Source organism: Somniosus microcephalus, unplaced genomic scaffold, assembly GCF_052327205.1.
Source record: "Somniosus microcephalus isolate GS21.2 unplaced genomic scaffold, FLI_Smic_1.0 unresolved_chr9, whole genome shotgun sequence".
NCBI classification, from domain to species: domain Eukaryota; kingdom Metazoa; phylum Chordata; class Chondrichthyes; order Squaliformes; family Somniosidae; genus Somniosus; species Somniosus microcephalus.
The window spans coordinates 2,032,984-2,055,563 of record NW_028225187.1 but is presented as its reverse complement, the minus strand read 5'-3'; the positions used below and the strand labels follow the sequence as shown (position 1 = coordinate 2,055,563).

The 22,580-nt window shown below is 47.3% G+C and overlaps 2 protein-coding genes across 2 annotated transcripts in view; one reads left to right on the top strand and one right to left on the bottom strand.

Annotated features, from left to right (window-relative positions):
• The window catches only part of LOC147084213 (uncharacterized), a 746,547-nt gene that overhangs the window by 637,685 nt on the left and 86,282 nt on the right, over positions 1-22,580 (bottom strand). The window lies entirely within an intron of this gene.
• Positions 1-22,580, top strand: part of LOC147084215 (NACHT, LRR and PYD domains-containing protein 3-like) — an 87,366-nt gene that overhangs the window by 60,295 nt on the left and 4,491 nt on the right. The window contains exons 7-14 of the mRNA XM_085979467.1: positions 12,718-14,455; positions 20,534-20,620; positions 20,762-20,932; positions 21,074-21,244; positions 21,385-21,555; positions 21,696-21,866; positions 22,008-22,178; positions 22,320-22,487. Of these exons, the coding sequence (XP_085835593.1) occupies positions 12,718-14,455; positions 20,534-20,620; positions 20,762-20,932; positions 21,074-21,244; positions 21,385-21,555; positions 21,696-21,866; positions 22,008-22,178; positions 22,320-22,487 (2,848 nt within the window). The remainder of the gene's footprint in view (positions 1-12,717; positions 14,456-20,533; positions 20,621-20,761; positions 20,933-21,073; positions 21,245-21,384; positions 21,556-21,695; positions 21,867-22,007; positions 22,179-22,319; positions 22,488-22,580) is intronic.

The following is a 22,580-nucleotide window of genomic DNA, read 5'->3' as shown; positions in this document are numbered from 1 at the left end:
AACCAACTTTTTCCACAGCTTGAAGGAATCTTTCTAAATTAGAATCATGCTCCACCCTTGATTTGCCACACACCGTGATGTCATCTAAATATGAAAAGGTGTCAGAGAGAGAGTTATCACTTATAAAAGCATCCATTGCCTGTTGAAAACAAGCAACACCATTAGTAACACCAAATGGTATTCGGCAAAACTGATACAGCTTTCCACCAGCCTCAAAGGCCGTATATGGTTGATCCTTCTTAACAATAGGAATCTGATGATAAGCACTCTTTAGGGCAATAGTGCTAAAAACCTTATACTGAGATACTTTATTGATAAGCTCATCAATCTTAGGCAAAGGGTACGCATCTAATTGAGTATACCTATTAATAGTTTGGGAATAGTCTATCACCATTCGTTTCTTATGTCTCTCGTTAGTCGTGACAACTAGGTTCAATGATTCCTTCCAATAAGAGACGTTGAACTTCAGAATTAATAAATTCTCTATCCTGACTGCTATACCTTCTTGACTTGGTAGCAATTGGCTTACAATCCGGCATCAAATTGGAAAAAAGTGATAATGGAGAAATGGGGAAAGAGGTTAATCCACAAATAGATAAAGGTGGCTTAGTCCCTCCAAATGAAAGACTGAGACTCTCGTGTAACTGAAGCACATCATGACCAATCAAAATATCCGCACAGAGATTAGGCAAAACAGATAGGCTTATATCAGTATACGTATTACCTAGAAGAATCAATTTCACAAGGCAACAACCAGCTACTTGTGAAGCGAGAGTCGTCTGAGCCATACACACCTGATAGGAAACAGGCGAAATTTTCAAATGCTTCTCCTTTGCAAACTGAAGACTTATAAAACTCTCGGTACTGCCCGTATCTATAAGGGCCTTCACTTCCAACCCATTAACTTGGGCCGTAACTATAGCTTTGTTTAGGCCATGAGCAAATGCAGCAGAAATTGATGCAATAAACGCCCTATCTAAAGGCTGAATAATCACAGAGGAGGTAATTGAACCTGATGATTTACACACACGTGCGTAATGACCTCTCTTGCCGCATTTACTACACACAGCCTCCCGAGCAGGACATTTCAGACGAGGGTACCGGACGTTCCCACAAAAATAACACTTCTGAATCCTAGAGGCAACAGCCGCTGAAGTAGAAACTGTTTCAGAATCTAGTAAACCACTCCTATTAAGTCCACATAATTCCTTTTCATCCGGAACTGCCGAAACCACAGTCACAGGCTGATTAAAAAGAGCATAAGAATCCGAACTTCTCTGAGCCACATCCAATGTAGAAGCTTGCTCAAAAGCACTCTCTTAAGGTCCAAAGTCTTATTTTCTAACAACCGCTGACGAATTGATCTAGACAGTAATCCATTAATAAAAGCATCCCGTACCGATTCTTCCTTATATTCTTCAGCCGTCACGGCCTTATAATTACAGTTAACACTAAGGCACCGAAGTGTTTGTAAATAAGTATCCAAAGATTCTCCCACCTGCTGCCTACGGGCAGATAGAAGGTGACGTGCAAATACCTCATTCTTTGGTTTAACAAAAATCTTTTCCAATGTAGAAATAGCCACTTCGTAAGTTTTACAGTCCAAAATATACTTATACACATCCGGAGCAATGTAGTTGATCAGCATATTCAGCTTATTTAGAGACTCTTGATCCAACACGCCCCAAAAGTTTTTAAATGTACAACACCAATGTTTCCATTTATCATCCACTCCTGCAGAATTAGGGTCAGCATTGAATCGTTCTGGTTGAAGATATCGCTCCATTCTGACATAAAGTTAATAAATTGAAATAAAGAATAGATTTGCCTTTCTAATCTAGGCTTTATTAACTTAAAAATCCGGTAGCACATCTTCAACACCCAGTCCCAACTAAAGGCTGGAAAGAACTGAATTTAAGATGGCCACCACAAATCACATGACATCAACTACCAATGAGATTACAGCATATATCCCAAGGCAGGAAACAAACAACCAATCACAATATTTCTTACTAAACATAAAGAATAATCACCACAGGAACCATATACACACCTGGCAGGATCCTGATACACTGTGAAACTCCATACACATCTGGCAGGATCGTGATACACTGTGAAACCCCATACACACCTGGCAGGATCCTGATACACGGTGAAACCCCACACACACCTGGCAGGATCCTGATACACTGTGAAACCCCATACACACCAGGCAGGATCCCGAAACACTGTGAAACCCCATACATACCTGGCAGGACCCTGATACACTGTGAAACCCCATACACACCTGGCAGGATCCTGATACACTGTGAAACCCCATACACACCTGGCAGGATCCTGATACACTGTGAAACCCCATACACACCTGGCAGGATCCTGATACACTGAAACCCCATGCACACCTGGCAGGATCCTGATACACTGCGAAACCCCACACACACCTGGCAGGATCCCGATACACTGTGAAACCCCATACACACCTGGCAGGATCCCGATACACTGTGAAACCCCATACACACCTGGCAGGATCCTGATACACTGTGAAACCCCATACACACCTGGCAGGATCCTGATACACGGTGAAACCCCATACACACCTGGCAGGATCCTGATACACTGTGAAACCCCATACACACCTGGCAGGATCCTGATACACGGTGAAACCCCATACACACCTGGCAGGATCCTGATACACGGTGAAACCCCATACACACCTGGCAGGATCCTGATACACTGTGAAACCCCATACACACCTGGCAGGATCCTGATACACGGTGAAACCCCATACACACCTGGCAGGATCCTGATACACTGTGAAACCCCATACACACCTGGCAGGATCCTGATACACTGTGAAACCCCATACACACCTGGCAGGATCCTGATACACTGTGAAACCCCGTACACACCTGGCAGGATCCTGATACACTGTGAAACCCCATACACACCTGGCAGGATCCTGATACAGTGAAACCCCATACACACCTGGCAGGATCCTGATACAGTGAAACCCCATACACACCTGGCAGGATCCTGATACAGTGAAACCCCATACACACCTGGCAGGATCCTGATACACTGTGAAACCCCATACACACCTGGCAGGATCCTGATACAGTGAAACCCCATACACACCTGGCAGGATCCTGATACACTGTGAAACCCCATACACACCTGGCAGGATCCTGATACACTGTGAAACCCCACACACACCCGGCAGGATCCTGATACACGGTGAAACCCCATATACACCAGGCAGGATCCTGATACACTGTGAAACCCCATACACACCTGGCAGGATCCTGATACACTGTGAAACCCCATACACACCTGGCAGGATCCTGATACACTGTGAAACCCCATACACACCTGGCAGTATCCAGATACACTGTGAAACCCCATACTCACCTGGCAGGATCCTGATACACTGTGAAACCCCACACACACCTGGCAGGATCCTGATACACTGTGAAACCCCATACACACCTGGCAGGATCCTGATACACTGTGAAACCCCATACACACCTGGCAGGATCCTGATACACTGTGAAACCCCACACACACCAGGCAGGATCCTGATACACTGTGAAACCCCATACACACCTGGCAGGATCCTGATACACTGTGAAACCCCATACACACCTGGCAGGATCCTGATACACTGTGAAACCCCGTACACACCAGGCAGGATCCTGATACACTGTGAAACCCCATACACACCTGGCAGGATCCTGATACACTGTGAAACCCCATACACACCTGGCAGGATCCTGATACACTGTGAAACCCCACACACACCTGGCCAGACCATTATACCGTGTGAAACGAATGCCTTTGTGCCTGATGTGGATGTTATCTCTGCCCCTGGGCAGCTATTCAGCACAAACTGTGGTCAGTGGTGGAGAATTGGGAAAAGGTTAAGCATTACCATTGTACATCACCTCATGAACATCCGATAGTGTTCGCTCTAATCTGAGAAGATGTTCAGAGTTTCACAATCCAACATTAACTGAGGAGGAACATCAGCAATAGGCCATGTTCTGGGTGATTTGAAATTGACTGTGCCGATTACCTCTGGCAGTAAAACAGACAAACTAGGCACAGAGAATCTTGTTGTACTGAAAGAACCGTCATTTCATTCAGGGGGATTTTGAATCCCAATTTAATTATTATCACAAACATATTTATAATTTTCAAAACTACATTATCGGCAACTCGTATCCAAATGAAACGATGGAGTTTAATAATAGTAACTGTTGAAATGAAGTCTGTCTTCCCTAACGTAATACTGAGTGAAGTGGGCGGTAGTTCTAGTTCTGATTCTGATCGGTTATCTGATGAGACTGTTATCTAAAAATAATATAAATGTAAAATTACTGAAAGCTGATCGCATTTTCTGAAACACAACAGGAGGATGTTTAGGGGAACAAAAGGCTACTTTGGTCCAAACCAGTCTGTCCCTGTTCGAGATGAACTCACCTTCCTCTCTTCAGCTTATCCACAGAAACACAACCAATTGTCTCTTGTCCCCAATCACACTGCCCCTTAGTGTCCTCCCTGGTAACTGGTCTCCCACTCTACTACCCTTCAGTGAGAAATATTACCCTGATTTCACACACAAACACAACCAATTGTCTCTTGTCCCCAATCACACTGCCCCTTAGTGTCCTCCCTGGTAACTGGTCTCCCACTCTACTACCCTTCAGTGAAAAATATTACCCTGATTTCACACAGAAACACAACCAATTGTCTCTTGTCCCCAATCACACTGCCCCTTAGTGTCCTCCCTGGTAACTGGTCTCCCACTCTACTACCCTTCAGTGAAAAATATTACCCTGATTTCACACAGAAACACAACCAATTGTCTCTTGTCCCCAATCACACTGCCCCTTAGTGTCCTCCCTGGTAACTGGTCTCCCACTCTACTACCCTTCAGTGAAAAATATTACCCTGATTTCACACAGAAACACAACCAATTGTCTCTTGTCCCCAATCACACTGCCCCTTAGTGTCCTCCCTGGTAACTGGTCTCCCACTCTACTACCCTTCAGTGAAAAATATTACCCTGATTTCACACACAAACACAACCAATTGTCTCTTGTCCCCAATCACACTGCCCCTTAGTGTCCTCCCTGGTAACTGGTCTCTCACTCTACTACCCTTCAGTGAGAAATATTACCCTGATTTCACACAGAAACACAACCAATTGTCTCTTGTCCCCAATCACACTGCCCCTTAGTGTCCTCCCTGGTAACTGGTCTCCCACTCTACTACCCTTCAGTGAAAAATATTACCCTGATTTCACACAGTAACACAACCAATTGTCTCTTGTCCCCAATCACACTGCCCCTTAGTGTCCTCCCTGGTAACTGGTCTCCCACTCTACTACCCTTCAGTGAGAAATATTACCCTGATTTCACACAGAAACACAACCAATTGTCTCTTGCCCCCAATCACACTGCCCCTTAGTGTCCTCCCTGGTAACTGGTCTCCCACTCTACTACCCTTCAGTGAGAAATATTACCCTGATTTCACACACAAACACAACCAATTGTCTCTTGTCCCCAATCACACTGCCCCTTAGTGTCCTCCCTGGTAACTGGTCTCCCACTCTACTACCCTTCAGTGAAAAATATTACCCTGATTTCACACAGAAACACAACCAATTGTCTCTTGTCCCCAATCACACTGCCCCTTAGTGTCCTCCCTGGTAACTGGTCTCCCACTCTACTACCCTTCAGTGAAAAATATTACCCTGATTTCACACAGAAACACAACCAATTGTCTCTTGTCCCCAATCACACTGCCCCTTAGTGTCCTCCCTGGTAACTGGTCTCCCACTCTACTACCCTTCAGTGAAAAATATTACCCTGATTTCACACAGAAACACAACCAATTGTCTCTTGTCCCCAATCACACTGCCCCTTAGTGTCCTCCCTGGTAACTGGTCTCCCACTCTACTACCCTTCAGTGAAAAATATTACCCTGATTTCACACAGAAACACAACCAATTGTCTCTTGTCCCCAATCACACTGCCCCTTAGTGTCCTCCCTGGTAACTGGTCTCCCACTCTACTACCCTTCAGTGAAAAATATTACCCTGATTTCACACACAAACACAACCAATTGTCTCTTGTCCCCAATCACACTGCCCCTTAGTGTCCTCCCTGGTAACTGGTCTCCCACTCTACTACCCTTCAGTGAAAAATATTACCCTGATTTCACACAGAAACACAACCAGTTGTCTCTTGTCCCCAATCACACTGCCCCTTAGTGTCCTCCCTGGTAACTGGTCTCCCACTCTACTACCCTTCAGTGAAAAATATTACCCTGATTTCACACAGAAACACAACCAATTGTCTCCTGTCCCCAATCACACTGCCCCTTAGTGTCCTCCCTGGTAACTGGTCTCCCACTCTACTACCCTTCAGTGAAAAATATTACCCTGATTTCACACAGAAACACAACCAATTGTCTCTTGTCCCCAATCACACTGCCCCTTAGTGTCCTCCCTGGTAACTGGTCTCCCACTCTACTACCCTTCAGTGAAAAATATTACCCTGATTTCACACAGAAACACAACCAATTGTCTCTTGTCCCCAATCACACTGCCCCTTAGTGTCCTCCCTGGTAACTGGTCTCCCACTCTACTACCCTTCAGTGAAAAATATTACCCTGATTTCACACAGAAACACAACCAATTGTCTCTTGTCCCCAATCACACTGCCCCTTCGTGTCCTCCCTGGTAACTGGTCTCCCACTCTACTACCCTTCAGTGAGAAATATTACCCTGATTTCACACAGAAACACAACCAATTGTCTCTTGTCCCCAATCACACTGCCCCTTAGTGTCCTCCCTGGTAACTGGTCTCCCACTCTACTACCCTTCAGTGAGAAATATTACCCTGATTTCACACAGAAACACAACCAATTGTCTCTTGTCCCCAATCACACTGCCCCTTAGTGTCCTCCCTGGTAACTGGTCTCCCACTCTACTACCCTTCAGTGAGAAATCTTACCCTGATTTCACACAGAAACACAACCAATTGTCTCTTGTCCCCAATCACACTGCCCCTTAGTGTCCTCCCTGGTAACTGGTCTCCCACTCTACTACCCTTCAGTGAAAAATATTACCCTGATTTCACACAGAAACACAACCAATTGTCTCTTGTCCCCAATCACACTGCCCCTTAGTGTCCTCCCTGGTAACTGGTCTCCCACTCTACTACCCTTCAGTGAGAAATATTACCCTGATTTCACACAGAAACACAACCAATTGTCTCTTGTCCCCAATCACACTGCCCCTTAGTGTCCTCCCTGGTAACTGGTCTCCCACTCTACTACCCTTCAGTGAGAAATATTACCCTGATTTCACACAGAAACACAACCAATTGTCTCTTGTCCCCAATCACACTGCCCCTTAGTGTCCTCCCTGGTAACTGGTCTCCCACTCTACTACCCTTCAGTGAAAAATATTACCCTGATTTCACACAGAAACACAACCAATTGTCTCCTGTCCCCAATCACACTGCCCCTTAGTGTCCTCCCTGGTAACTGGTCTCCCACTCTACTACCCTTCAGTGAGAAATATTACCCTGATTTCACACAGAAACACAACCAATTGTCTCTTGTCCCCAATCACACTGCCCCTTAGTGTCCTCCCTGGTAACTGGTCTCCCACTCTACTACCCTTCTGTGAAAAATATTACCCTGATTTCACACAGAAACACAACCAATTGTCTCTTGTCCCCAATCACACTGCCCCTTAGTGTCCTCCCTGGTAACTGGTCTCCCACTCTACTACCCTTCAGTGAGAAATATTACCCTGATTTCACACAGAAACACAACCAATTGTCTCTTGTCCCCAATCACACTGCTCCTTAGTGTCCTCCCTGGTAACTGGTCTCCCACTCTACTACCCTTCAGTGAGAAATATTACCCTGATTTCACACAGAAACACAACCAATTGTCTCTTGTCCCCAATCACACTGCCCCTTAGTGTCCTCCCTGGTAACTGGTCTCCCACTCTACTACCCTTCAGTGAGAAATATTACCCTGATTTCACACAGAAACACAACCAATTGTCTCTTGTCCCCAATCACACTGCCCCTTAGTGTCCTCCCTGGTAACTGGTCTCCCACTCTACTACCCTTCAGTGAAAAATATTACCCTGATTTCACACAGAAATACAACCAATTGTCTCTTGTCCCCAATCACACTGCCCCTTAGTGTCCTCCCTGGTAACTGGTCTCCCACTCTACTACCCTTCAGTGAAAAATATTACCCTGATTTCACACAGAAACACAACCAATTGTCTCTTGTCCCCAATCACACTGCCCCTTAGTGTCCTCCCTGGTAACTGGTCTCCCACTCTACTACCCTTCAGTGAAAAATATTACCCTGATTTCACACACAAACACAACCAATTGTCTCTTGTCCCCAATCACACTGCCCCTTAGTGTCCTCCCTGGTAACTGGTCTCCCACTCTACTACCCTTCAGTGAGAAATATTACCCTGATTTCACACAGAAACACAACCAATTGTCTCCTGTCCCCAATCGCACTGCCCCTTAGTGTCCTCCCTGGTAACTGGTCTCCCACTCTACTACCCTTCAGTGAAAAATATTACCCTGATTTCACACAGAAACACAACCAATTGTCTCTTGTCCCCAATCACACTGCCCCTTAGTGTCCTCCCTGGTAACTGGTCTCCCACTCTACTACCCTTCAGTGAGAAATATTACCCTGATTTCACACAGAAACACAACCAATTGTCTCTTGTCCCCAATCACACTGCCCCTTAGTGTCCTCCCTGGTAACTGGTCTCCCGCTCTATTACCCTTCAGTGAGAAATATTACCCTGATTTCACACAGAAACACAACCAATTGTCTCTTGTCCCCAATCACACTGCCCCTTAGTGTCCTCCCTGGTAACTGGTCTCCCACTCTACTACCCTTCAGTGAAAAATATTACCCTGATTTCACACAGAAACACAACCAATTGTCTCTTGTCCCCAATCACACTGCCCCTTAGTGTCCTCCCTGGTAACTGGTCTCTCACTCTACTACCCTTCAGTGAGAAATATTACCCTGATTTCACACAGAAACACAACCAATTGTCTCTTGTCCCCAATCACACTGCCCCTTAGTGTCCTCCCTGGTAACTGGTCTCCCACTCTACTACCCTTCAGTGAAAAATATTACCCTGATTTCACACAGTAACACAACCAATTGTCTCTTGTCCCCAATCACACTGCCCCTTAGTGTCCTCCCTGGTAACTGGTCTCCCACTCTACTACCCTTCAGTGAAAAATATTACCCTGATTTCACACAGTAACACAACCAATTGTCTCTTGTCCCCAATCACACTGCCCCTTAGTGTCCTCCCTGGTAACTGGTCTCCCACTCTACTACCCTTCAGTGAAAAATATTACCCTGATTTCACACAGAAACACAACCAATTGTCTCTTGCCCCCAATCACACTGCCCCTTAGTGTCCTCCCTGGTAACTGGTCTCCCACTCTACTACCCTTCAGTGAGAAATATTACCCTGATTTCACACACAAACACAACCAATTGTCTCTTGTCCCCAATCACACTGCCCCTTAGTGTCCTCCCTGGTAACTGGTCTCCCACTCTACTACCCTTCAGTGAAAAATATTACCCTGATTTCACACAGAAACACAACCAATTGTCTCTTGTCCCCAATCACACTGCCCCTTAGTGTCCTCCCTGGTAACTGGTCTCCCACTCTACTACCCTTCAGTGAAAAATATTACCCTGATTTCACACAGAAACACAACCAATTGTCTCTTGTCCCCAATCACACTGCCCCTTAGTGTCCTCCCTGGTAACTGGTCTCCCACTCTACTACCCTTCAGTGAAAAATATTACCCTGATTTCACACACAAACACAACCAATTGTCTCTTGTCCCCAATCACACTGCCCCTTAGTGTCCTCCCTGGTAACTGGTCTCCCACTCTACTACCCTTCAGTGAAAAATATTACCCTGATTTCACACAGAAACACAACCAGTTGTCTCTTGTCCCCAATCACACTGCCCCTTAGTGTCCTCCCTGGTAACTGGTCTCCCACTCTACTACCCTTCAGTGAGAAATATTACCCTGATTTCACACAGAAACACAACCAATTGTCTCTTGTCCCCAATCACACTGCCCCTTAGTGTCCTCCCTGGTAACTGGTCTCCCACTCTACTACCCTTCAGTGAGAAATATTACCCTGATTTCACACAGAAACACAACCAATTGTCTCTTGTCCCCAATCACACTGCCCCTTAGTGTCCTCCCTGGTAACTGGTCTCCCACTCTACTACCCTTCAGTGAGAAATATTACCCTGATTTCACACAGAAACACAACCAATTGTCTCTTGTCCCCAATCACACTGCCCCTTAGTGTCCTCCCTGGTAACTGGTCTCCCACTCTACTACCCTTCAGTGAAAAATATTACCCTGATTTCACACAGAAACACAACCAATTGTCTCTTGTCCCCAATCACACTGCCCCTTAGTGTCCTCCCTGGTAACTGGTCTCCCACTCTACTACCCTTCAGTGAGAAATATTACCCTGATTTCACACAGAAACACAACCAATTGTCTCTTGTCCCCAATCACACTGCCCCTTAGTGTCCTCCCTGGTAACTGGTCTCCCACTCTACTACCCTTCAGTGAGAAATATTACCCTGATTTCACACAGAAACACAACCAATTGTCTCTTGTCCCCAATCACACTGCCCCTTAGTGTCCTCCCTGGTAACTGGTCTCCCACTCTACTACCCTTCAGTGAAAAATATTACCCTGATTTCACACAGAAACACAACCAATTGTCTCTTGTCCCCAATCACACTGCCCCTTAGTGTCCTCCCTGGTAACTGGTCTCCCACTCTACTACCCTTCAGTGAAAAATATTACCCTGATTTCACACAGAAACACAACCAATTGTCTCTTGTCCCCAATCACACTGCCCCTTAGTGTCCTCCCTGGTAACTGGTCTCCCACTCTACTACCCTTCAGTGAAAAATATTACCCTGATTTCACACAGAAACACAACCAATTGTCTCCTGTCCCCAATCACACTGCCCCTTAGTGTCCTCCCTGGTAACTGGTCTCCCACTCTACTACCCTTCAGTGAGAAATATTACCCTGATTTCACACAGAAACACAACCAATTGTCTCTTGTCCCCAATCACACTGCCCCTTAGTGTCCTCCCTGGTAACTGGTCTCCCACTCTACTACCCTTCAGTGAAAAATATTACCCTGATTTCCCTTCTTACTCCTGGCGAGTTAGTCAGTTTTCCCTTAATTAATTGTGTTCTTTGTCAATCTCATTCCGGCATTAAGTTTGTGACTTCGATTAGAAATTCTGATCAATTCCTGACACACAGTCATCGTATTTCCCTTTGCACTTTCACCATTTCAATAATAATATTCCTGTGATTAGAAGGGCACACAATACCTGCCCAGGGTCTGATAGACAAACGGTGGACCTTCTGTCCATTCACAGTCTGTCCCTCTCCCAGTGTACACACTAACCCAGATAACCTGCCCACGGTCTGATACAGTAACAGTGCAAGTTCTGTCCATTCACAGTCTGTCCCTCTCCCAGTGTACACACTAACCCAGATAACCTGCCCACGGCCTGATACAGTAACAGTGCAAGTTCTGTCCATTCACAGTCTGTACCTCTCCCAGTGTACACACTAACCCAGATAACCTGCCCACGGTCTGATACAGTAACAATGCAAGTTCTGTCCATTCACAGTCTGTCCCTCTCCCAGTGTACACACTAACCCAGATAACCTGCCCACGGTCTGATACAGTAACAGTGCAAGTTCTGTCCATTCACAGTCTGTCCCTCTCCCAGTGTACACACTAACCCAGATAACCTGCCCACGGTCTGATACAGTAACAGTGCAAGTTCTGTCCATTCACAGTCTGTCCCTCTCCCAGTGTACACACTAACCCAGATAACCTGCCCACGGTCTGATACAGTAACAGTGCAAGTTCTGTCCATTCACAGTCTGTCCCTCTCCCAGTGTACACACTAACCCAGATAACCTGCCCACGGTCTGATACAGTAACAGTGCAAGTTCTGTCCATTCACAGTCTGTCCCTCTCCCAGTGTACACACTAACCCAGATAACCTGCCCACGGTCTGATACAGTAAGTGCAAGTTCTGTCCATTCACAGTCTGTCCCTCTCCCAGTGTACACACTAACCCAGATAACCAGCCCACGGTCTGATACACTAACGGCGGGTCTTCTGCACATTGTCCCTCTCGGTGAGCAATCAATCCCGTTTTCCATTGCTTCAGAAGGGAATCACCACTGACGGTTTCAGAGTTTGATCCACTAGAACTTCTACTGTCATATAAACAGGATCATGTGTGGATTTGTAATGTGATTTCTAAAGCACAGCGCAGGCCGGAGAGTATTAACCATCAGAGGGAAAATATCACCTTCATTGAAACCTCCATGTTCAGTGAATATTAGAATCAAGTGAGGATTTGAAACTTTTCTCGCCCATTGTTCACTTTCAAGCGAGGTTTCCATTAACTGAGATTTAATTTCTGCACGCACGTCTATTGAAGCTGTGAATTAAACCGTGCAATATTTTACTGAACATTAAATGTTATTGAGAAGTTGTTTTTTGTCAATACAACTAACATTGAAACCACTTTCTGTCTGTTCTAATTGTAGATGTTCAGCAGAAACACAAGGAAACACTCCGGGTACAAACTGAAACACTGAGACTGAACACTATCTTAATAAGGGAGAAGGTTAAGATTTTCCAGCTGGTTGATCGATACGCTGAACTAACGATCATTTCGACTGTTCGAGATCGGACACTTGTAGAACATGAACTGCTGGCAAGAGGCCGAGACCATGAAGAGTGGAGAAAACAACATCTCCGGGGAGTGCTGGAAAAAATCCGAGCTGATCAATTGTTCCACAGCAGTTTTTCCCAGAGAGAATCCAAATCTGGGAGTTCAGGAGCAGTGAGCGGAGTCCCTGGGATTGGAAAAACAACAATGGTACAAAAGATTGTTCATGACTGGGCCACTGGGAAAATATACCCAAACTTTCAATTTGTTTTCAGCTTTAAATTCCGGGATTTGAACGCTATTAATTGTAGAATAAACCTGAGGAATCTGATACTGGATCAGTATCCTTACTTTGGGAATATTCTGGGAGAGCTCTGGAAGAACCCAGAGGTATTGCTGTTTATATTCGATGGTTTGGATGAATTCAAGGACAGTATCGATTTTTCTGACAATCTGAGAAATACAGAACCTCAGCACAGGTGCACGGATCCCGAATGCCGATGTAAAGTATCTGACATTGTGTACAGTTTAATACAGCACAAGCTGCTCCCAGGATGTTCAGTGCTAGTGACCAGCCGCCCCACTGCATTACATTTATTGGAAAAGGCTGAGATCAGTGTCTGGGCTGAAATCCTGGGATTTGTTGGTGAAGAGCGGAAGGAATATTTCAACAAGTTTTTTGAAGATCAGACGGTGGCAGCAGCTGTTTTCAAACACGTGGAAGAGAACGAGATCCTGTACACCATGAGCTACAACCCTTCCTACTGCTGGATCCTCGGTCTGTCACTGGGTCCCTTCTTTACACAAAGAGACAGGAATCAGCAGCGAGTTCCGAAGACCATCACCCAACTATATTCCTACTATATTTACAACATTCTGAAAAACCATGGCCGAGAGATTGCAAGCCCCCGTGATGTGTTACTGAAGCTTGGTGAGATGGCCTTCACAGGAGTCTCCGAGAAGAAGATTGTCTTTAGAAATGGAGATTTGCTCAAGTACAATCTACAACCTTCCCAGTTCCTGTCTGGGTTCATGATGGAACTTTTGGAGAGAGAGGAATCTGCCCAGAGCGTGGTGTACACATTCCCGCACCTCACCATCCAAGAGTTTGTAGCCGCACTCGCACAATTCCTGACTCCAGATCCTGGGGACATCCTGAAACTCCTCAGAGAAGCCCACAGCAAGGAAGGTGGGCGATTTGAGATATTTCTCCGTTTTGTTGCTGGTCTCTCCTCCCCACAGGCAGCTCGGCCCCTGGAGGAGTTTCTGGGTCCATTTCTTCATCAAACCACCTGCCGAGTGATTGACTGGGTGAAGGAGAAGGTTGAAGGACAGATTGGAGACACAGGGAGTGTAACTGGTCAAAGGAACCTCCTGAACACATTCCACTACCTGTTTGAGTCTCAGAATAAAGCACTGGCTCGGACCACAGTGGGATCTGTGGAAACACTTAGATTTAGTGGATTGACATTGACCCCGATTGACTGTGCGGTCCTGTCTCACGTCATTGGACTCTGTGATTCAATAAAAGACCTCAATCTAAGACGCTGCTCCATTCAGTGTGAAGGACTCCAGCGGCTGGGACCCGTACTGCACAAATGCCGGGTGTTGAGGTAACTGTTTATTTGTCTCTAACTGTTGGGTGAATTGTAGAACAGTCACGGATTGTGTTGTTGCTCCGTAATGTAGGGAAACAAACAGTTCAGTTAAACCAGGGAGAAGCGGATTCAACACAAATATGACCAATAATAAGAGGATCGGTCAGTAATTCCCTAAGGACTGGAGAATCTAAAATGGATCCTTGTGAATAAGTAGGGATTTTACAGTCTTTATCGGATCAGCAGATACAGGTCACTGAGAGTCTGATAATTTAATTACAATAAATCATATTTAATAAGACTGGACAGGTAAACATATAAAATATAATCTGGCAGTAAAGATAAAATTAATTTAAAATATTTTCCACATCCACCATTTCAGCTAGAAACAGGAGAGAAACCCGAGTTTAAATCACTAACAGTTCGATATTTACTCCAATACCGTGCAGGGTGTGTCCTGTCGAGGGGTTAGTTTCCTGGATTGGGAATATTGGGGAATCGGGAATTCTTTCAGCTGTAAATGTTTACAATTATTCACAGTCCTGAACATTGAGTAAAGGTTGATATTCAGGATCTTAAACCTGCCGGTGAAAAGGTTCCAATCTAACCAGAGTACAGACACACACCGGCCAGCGGTGGGGCCTCGCACACAGCGGGTGGCTCCTGGGTAAACCGGGGGCAGTGAACCCGAGAATACCCCATAATCCACCCCCTGTGTGTGAGGCCCCGCTCGGGGAGGGAACTTCCGAAAATTCCCCAAAAACTGTCGGGCCAGTTACCCCGAAATAAATGTAGAGCCAGTTTAATAATGGGAATAAAGTGAGAGACTCCCCTCCCCTATAAACTAGGAGCACAGGGACATTTAAAACTTGTAACGGGACAGAATAAACTCTCTTGCTGCTATTGACAAACATTCACTATAAGCCCTCTGACTCCCACAGCTACCTGGAATACACTTCCTCCCACCTCGCTTCCTGTAAGGACGCTGGCCCATTCTCCCAGTTTTTCTGATGATGCCACGTTCCATCCAGTGCTTCCGACATGTCTTCCTTTTCCCTCAACCGAGGATTCCCCTCTACCGTGGTTGACGCGGCTCTTGACCGTGTCTGTTCTGTTTCCCACACTTCTGCTCTCACCCCTGCCCCTCCCTCCCAGAACCACGATAGGTTCCCCTTGTCTTCACCTTTCACCCCACCAGCCTCCACATTTAATCTCTCCTGTCTTCCACCCTATCACAGACCTTCCCTTTTGTTCTGTCCTCCGCTCCCCCCACCTTTCCCGGCCCCGACACTTGCTTAAACATCTGTAACTTGTTCCAGTTCTGACGAGGGGTCCTTGTCCTGAAACATTAACTCTGTTTCTCTCTCTGTAGATGCTGCCTGACCTGCTGGGTATTTCCAGCATTTCCTGTTTTTATTTCAGAATAAATTCTTCTTGTTATATAAAATCCTGGGGGGCGGATTTTACAGCAGCAGTTAGCGTTTCACAATATAACTCACCCAGAGTTATTATACAGATTAATGTAATGCACAGAGTAGAAAGCACAGGGAATCACCGCTTTATCATTTAATTCTGAAAAAATCGACCGATTCCCATAAAGTCCGGGATTTAAGGAGCAGCAGAAATGAGACAAGTTTCTCCAAACATGACGAGGCCGGTCACTGAGCTCCAGGAGGGTAATTCTGATCATCAGGGAATGAGACCGGACTGAGGGACATTTAAAGGCTCCACACAGACAGCACTTTATTTAATAAGTACATTAACGGACAGTCCCTGAATATATGGGCAGTTGGACAGAGTGAGATACATTCCCTGTGAGGGGGGAATTTCGCAGGGGTCAGCGGGCGCGATCAGTGGCGGGTCGGGTGGGAAAATGGATTTTTCCCCAGCGGGTCAGGACCCCGCTGTCAACCCGCCACCACGCGCCTTTCCCAAATGTCGGGTCTGTCAGAGCAGAGCAGACCCGACACGTAGCGGCGGGGGAGGCAATTCAGGTCATTATAACCTTGTTAACAGAGGATTACAGTAACAACTATTTTCAGCTCACCTTCAGAGTTTACATAGAAACATAGAAGATAGGAGCAGGAGTAGGCCAATCGGCCCCTCGAGCCTGCTCTGCCATTCAATGCGATCATGGCTGATCATTCAAATTCAGTACCCGGTCCCTGCTTTCTCCCCACACCCCTTGATCCGTTTAGCCTTAAGAAATATATCCAACTCCTCCTTGAATATATTTAATGAATTGGCCTCTGCTGCCTTCTGTGGTAGAGAATTCCACAGGTTCACCACTCTGGGTGAAGAAATTCCTCCTCATTTCTGTCCTAAAAGGTCTACCCCTTATCCTTAGACTGACCCCTGGTTCTGGACTCCCCCGCCATCGGGAACATCCTTCCTGCATCTAGTCTGTCTAGTCCTGTTAGAATTTTATAAGTTTCAATGAGATCCCCTCTCATTCTTCTAAACTCCAGCGAGTACAAGCCCAATCGATCCAATCTCTCTTCATACGTCATTCCTGCCATCCCAGGTATCAGCCTGGTGAATCTTCGCTGCACTCCTTCCATGGCAAGAATATCCTTCCTCAGATAAGGCGACCAAAACTGCACACAATACTCAAGATGTGGTCTCACCAAGGCCCTGTACAACTGCAGCAAGACATCCTTGTTCCTGTACTCAAACCCTCTCGCTACGAAGGCCAACATACCATTTGCCGCCTTAACCGCCTGCTGTACCTGCATGCTTACCTTCAGCGACTGGTGCACAAGGACACCCAGGTCTCGTTGGCAATAGATTGGGAGAAGGGGAAGTGCATTCAGATAATAATCTGCCTTCCTGTTTTTGACACCAAAGTGGATAACCTCACATTTATCCACGTTGTATTGCATCTGCCATGCTTCTGCCCAATCACCCAACCTGTCCAAATCATCCTGTAGTTTCTCGGCATCCTCCTCACAGCACACACGCCCACCCAGCTTTGTGTCATCTGCAAATTTGGAGATATTACATCTAGTTCCCTTGTCTAGATCATTAATATATATTGTGAATAGCTGGGGTCCAAGGACCGATCCCTGTGGTACCCCACTAGTCACTGCCTGCCTCTCAGAAAAAGACCCGTTTATTCCAACTCTTTGCTTTCTATCTGCCAACCAGTTCTCTATCCAAGTCAATACCTTGCCTCCAATCCCATGTGCCTTAACTTTACATGCTAATCTCTCATGTGGGACCTTATCAAAAGCCTTCTGAAAGTCCAAATACACCACATCCACTGGTTCTCCCTTATCTATTCTACCAGTTACACCCTCAAAAAATTCCAGTAGATTAGTCAAGCACGATTTACCTTTTGTAAATCCATGTTGACTTTGTCCGATCATATCACTGTTTTCCAAGTGCTCTGCTATTACATCTTTTATAATGGACTCTAGCATTTTCCTCACTACCGATGTCAGGCTTACCGGTCTGTAATTCCCTGTTTTCTCTCTACCACCTTTTTTGAAAAGTGGGGTAACATTAGCTACCCTCCAATCCATGGGTACTGTTCCAGATTCCATCAAATGTTGGAAGATGATCAGCAATGCATCTACTATTCCTAGGGCCACTTCCTTAAGTACCCTGGGATGTAGATTATCAGGCCCTGGGGATTTATCGGCCTTCAATCCCATCAATTTCCCTAACACCATTTCCCTACAAATACTGATTTCTTTCAGTTCCTCCCTTTCATCAGACCCTATGTTCCTGTGGTCCACGCTGCTCGGGGATCACGTCAGGTAACCAGGGCGGGAGTTGAAAGGCCATGGAATCATTTAATTACTTGACAGCTGGAAATGTGCTATAAAAGCTCCCATCTCACAGCTGTTCACTTTCCAAGCTCAGAAGCTGTTGCTTACTGCATTTGGAAGACAGATTGAGCTTTATGCAGGTTGCAAGTGTTTGGAGCAAACTCTCTATCCAGTGTCACCTCATTGGAACAACCTCTCTCACCGTTAACAGATAGCTTCTGATATCTCAAGTTCACCTGCCATCTATTACACCAGCATGGGTCTGGTTTATACTGTCTCACCTTGGGCCTCAGAGTCTCACCACGATCAGCCCCAACACCAGCAGCATCAGTCACACCAGCAACAACACCAACCTTCTCCACAACTCCTGATGCTGCACAGCACAGAAGGCATCAACACCCGGCCACGTTGCTGACCAGGTCACCAGAGATGGCCTCACCATGGGCAGAATTTCTTCACTTGGTGCTGCTCGCCCTGGATGACACATGATGCGCCAGGTTAACACCAGCCCACACCAACAACACAAAGCATCCCTACAATGCCCAAACCATTCCTGTCACACTCATCAGCATTGCGGGGGCTACCGTTATGTCTCACCATTCACTGCAACTCACTAAGCCACTTCCAAACATGTACACAAATCTTTCGAAGAACGGAAAGTGTTGAAAATAAAGATTTCAATGTTTGACACCACATTAACAGAAACTTCACATGAACATTGGCTAAAACACACAATTGCCTATCCTTGTGTGTTGTTAGTTGGTATGATTGGACTAGGATGAGTGTGAGGGGTGGCTTGTGAGATGGGGATGTGATAATATAGAGAGAGGAATGGGTGGAGGTGCAGGGTAAGTTGATGAGAGTAAGGATGTTCAGGAGTAGGGTGGGGAAGGCAGAGTGATGGGGATGTGATGAGAGGCACAGCCTGATGAGGTTAAGTGAGGCTTTGCAGTAACGTTTTGTGATCTACTGAGATCATTGAAAGGTTTGTGTCACTGCAGGCTGCTCCTCCCGACGACATCCCTGCTTGAGCCCCACTGTGCAATGTGCACCCAGGCTGTGTTGGTCTCTTCCGACCCTTGGAAGTGACGAGAACCTCCCTGCGGGCTGTGGCTCCCTCCATAATCATCCAGAGGGAGTTCTGGGAGAGCCTGGGTGCAGCCGAGCTCCTCTGTGCTGATGTCAGTGTTTGTAGAACCTCAGTACTGTAGAACACAGAGCACAATGGGCAAAGTCAATGTGTGTCATCAAATGAGGTCATCAAACCCGCTTCCCCCAATTCCCCAGAGCGAGGCCGCGACCCCCGACCCCGGACACACCCGACCCCCCGCCGGCCCCGCCCGACCCCGGCCCCGCCCGACCCTCCGCCGTCCCCGGCCCCGCCCGACCCTCCGCCGGCCTCGCCAAACCCGGCCCGACCCCGACCCCGGCTCCGCCGGCCCCGCCCGACCCTCCGCCGCCTCCGGCCCAACCCTCCGCCGACCCCGGCCCCGCCCAACCCTCCGCCAAACCCGGCCCGACCCCGGCTCCGCCGCCGCGCCCCGCCCGACCCTCCGCCGACCCCGGCCCCGCCCAACCCTCCGCCAAACCCGGCCCGGCCCCGCCCGACCCTCCGCCGTCCCCGGCCCCGCCCGACCCGCCGCCGCGCCCCGCCCGACCCTCCGCCAACCCTGGCCCCGCCCGACCCTCCGCCGACCCCGGCCCCGCCCGACCCTCCGCCAAACCCGCCAAACCCGGCCCGACCCTCCGCCGTCCCCGGCCCCGCCCGACCCTCCGGCCCAACCCTCCACCAACCCTGGCCCGACCCCGGCCCCGCCCGACCCTCCGCCGCCCCCCCCCCAGCCCCGCCCGACCCGCCGCCGCGCCCCGCCCGACCCTCCGCCACCTCCGGCCCAACCCTCCGCCAACCCTGGCCCGACCCCGGCCCCGCCCGACCCTCTGGCCGCCCCTCCGCCGGCCCCGCCCGACCGCCCCCGCCCGCCCCTCTGGCCCCTGCCCCGCCTGACCCTGCCCCGACCCTCCCCGACCCCGGCCGCACCCAACACCGACCCCACCCGACCCGCCACCAACTCTCCACCGACCCTGACCCCCGCCCGACCCTCCACCGACCCCCGCCCGACCCTCCACCGAACCCCCCCCCCCCGACCCTTCACCGACCCCGCCCGACCCTCCACCGGACCCCGCCCGACCGTCGCCGATGGGGAAAACCGGGTGATTAATTTCCTGAAGTACTTTCAGTGATTGCTGTAATATCCCAGAGAGAAAAATATATCAGATCCTGACTTTGATTCAGTTTGTTTCTCTCTCTCTTTGTTTTTAGGCTGAATGGCATTCAATTGGGAGATTCAGGAATGAAACTACTGTCTGCGGCTCTGAGGAACCCGGACTGTAAAATACAGGAACTGGAGTAAGTACCAGACTGTGTGAGATTGTGTTTATAATAACTGGATGTCTGACACTGAACATTATTATTAGTATCAGTAATAGTGTTATTAATAAGCTCTGGGGATTTACTCTGATTCCTGTTATTTCTCTCTCTGATCCCCAGGCTGGGTCGTGTCGGTCTCACAGATTCTTGTGCCGAGGATCTCGCCTCCACTCTCAGTACAAACTGCTCACTAACAGATCTGGACCTGAGTGATAATAAACTGGGAAATTCAGGAGTGAAATCACTGTCTGCGGCTCTGAGGAACCCGGACTGTAAAATACAGAAACTGCAGTAAGTACCAGACTGTGTGAGATTGTGTTTATAATAACTGGATGTCTGACACTGAACATTATTATTGGTATCAGTAATAGTGTTATTAATAAACTCTGGGGATTGACTCTGATTCCTGTTATTTCTCTCTCTGATCCCCAGGCTGGTTAATGTTCGTCTCACAGCTTCTTGTGCCGAGGATCTCGCCTCCGCTCTCAGTACAAACCGCTCACTGACGGTTCTGAACCTGAGTGATAATAAACTGGGAGATTCAGGAGTGAAACGACTGTCTGTGGCTCTGAGGAACCCGGACTGTAAAATACAGACACTGCAGTAAGTACCAGACTGTGTGAGATTGTGTTTATAATAACTGGATGTCTGACACTGAACATTATTATTAGTATCAGTAATAGTGTTATTAATAAACTCTGGGGATTGACTCTGATTCCTGTTATTTCTCTCTCTGATCCCAGGCTGGGTCGTGTCGGTCTCACAGATTCTTGTGCCGATGATCTCGCCTCCGCTCTCAGTACAAACCGCTCACTGACAGATCTGAACCTGAGTGATAATAAACTGGGAGATTCAGGAGTGAAATCACTGTCTGTGGCTCTGAGGAACCCGGACTGTAAAATACAGACACTGGGGTAAGTACCAGACTGTGTGAGATTGTGTTTATAATAACTGGGTGTCTGACACTGAACATTATTATTAGTATCAGTAATAGTGTTATTAATAAACTCTGGGGATTGACTCTGATTCCTGTTATTTCTCTCTCTGATCCCAGGCTGAAGGATGTCGGTCTCACAGATTCTTGTGCCGAGGATCTCGCCTCCACTCTCAGTACAAACCGCTCACTGACAGATCTGAACCTGAGTGATAATAAACTGGGAAATTCAGGAGTGAAACTACTGTCTGCGGCTCTGAGGAACCCGGACTGTAAAATACAGAGACTGGGGTAAGTACCAGACTGTGTGAGATTGTGTTTATAATAACTGGGTGTCTGACACTGAACATTATTATTAGTATCAGTAATAGTGTTATTAATAAACTCTGGGGATTTACTCTGATTCCTGTTATTTCTCTCTCTGATCCCCAGGCTGAAGGATGTCGGTCTCACAGATTCTTGTGTCGAGGATCTCGCCTCCGCTCTCAGTACAAACCGCTCACTGACGGATCTGGACCTGAGTGATAATAAACTGGGAGATTCAGGAGTGAAACTACTGTCTGTGGCTCTGAGGAACCCGGACTGTAAAATACAGACACTGGGGTAAGTACCAGACTCTGTGAGATTGTGTTTATAATAACTGGATGTCTGACACTGAACATTATTATTAGTATCAGTAATAGTGTTATTAATAAACTCTGGGGATTTACTCTGATTCCTGTTATTTCTCTCTCTGATCCCCAGGCTGGATAATGTCGGTCTCACAGATTCTTGTGCCGAGGATCTCGCCTCCGCTCTCAGTACAAACCACTCACTGAGGATTCTGAACCTGGACTCAAACTCCTTCACAGACCGATCTGTTCCCGCTCTCCGCCACCTCATACTGACCTGCAGGTGTCTGGAGCGGATCCAGTGAGTGTGTTAATGTTTAATGTAATAAATAAATAATCAATGGGATTCAGTCACTTTTCTGGGTAATATTTGCCTGTAATTATTATTGAAATA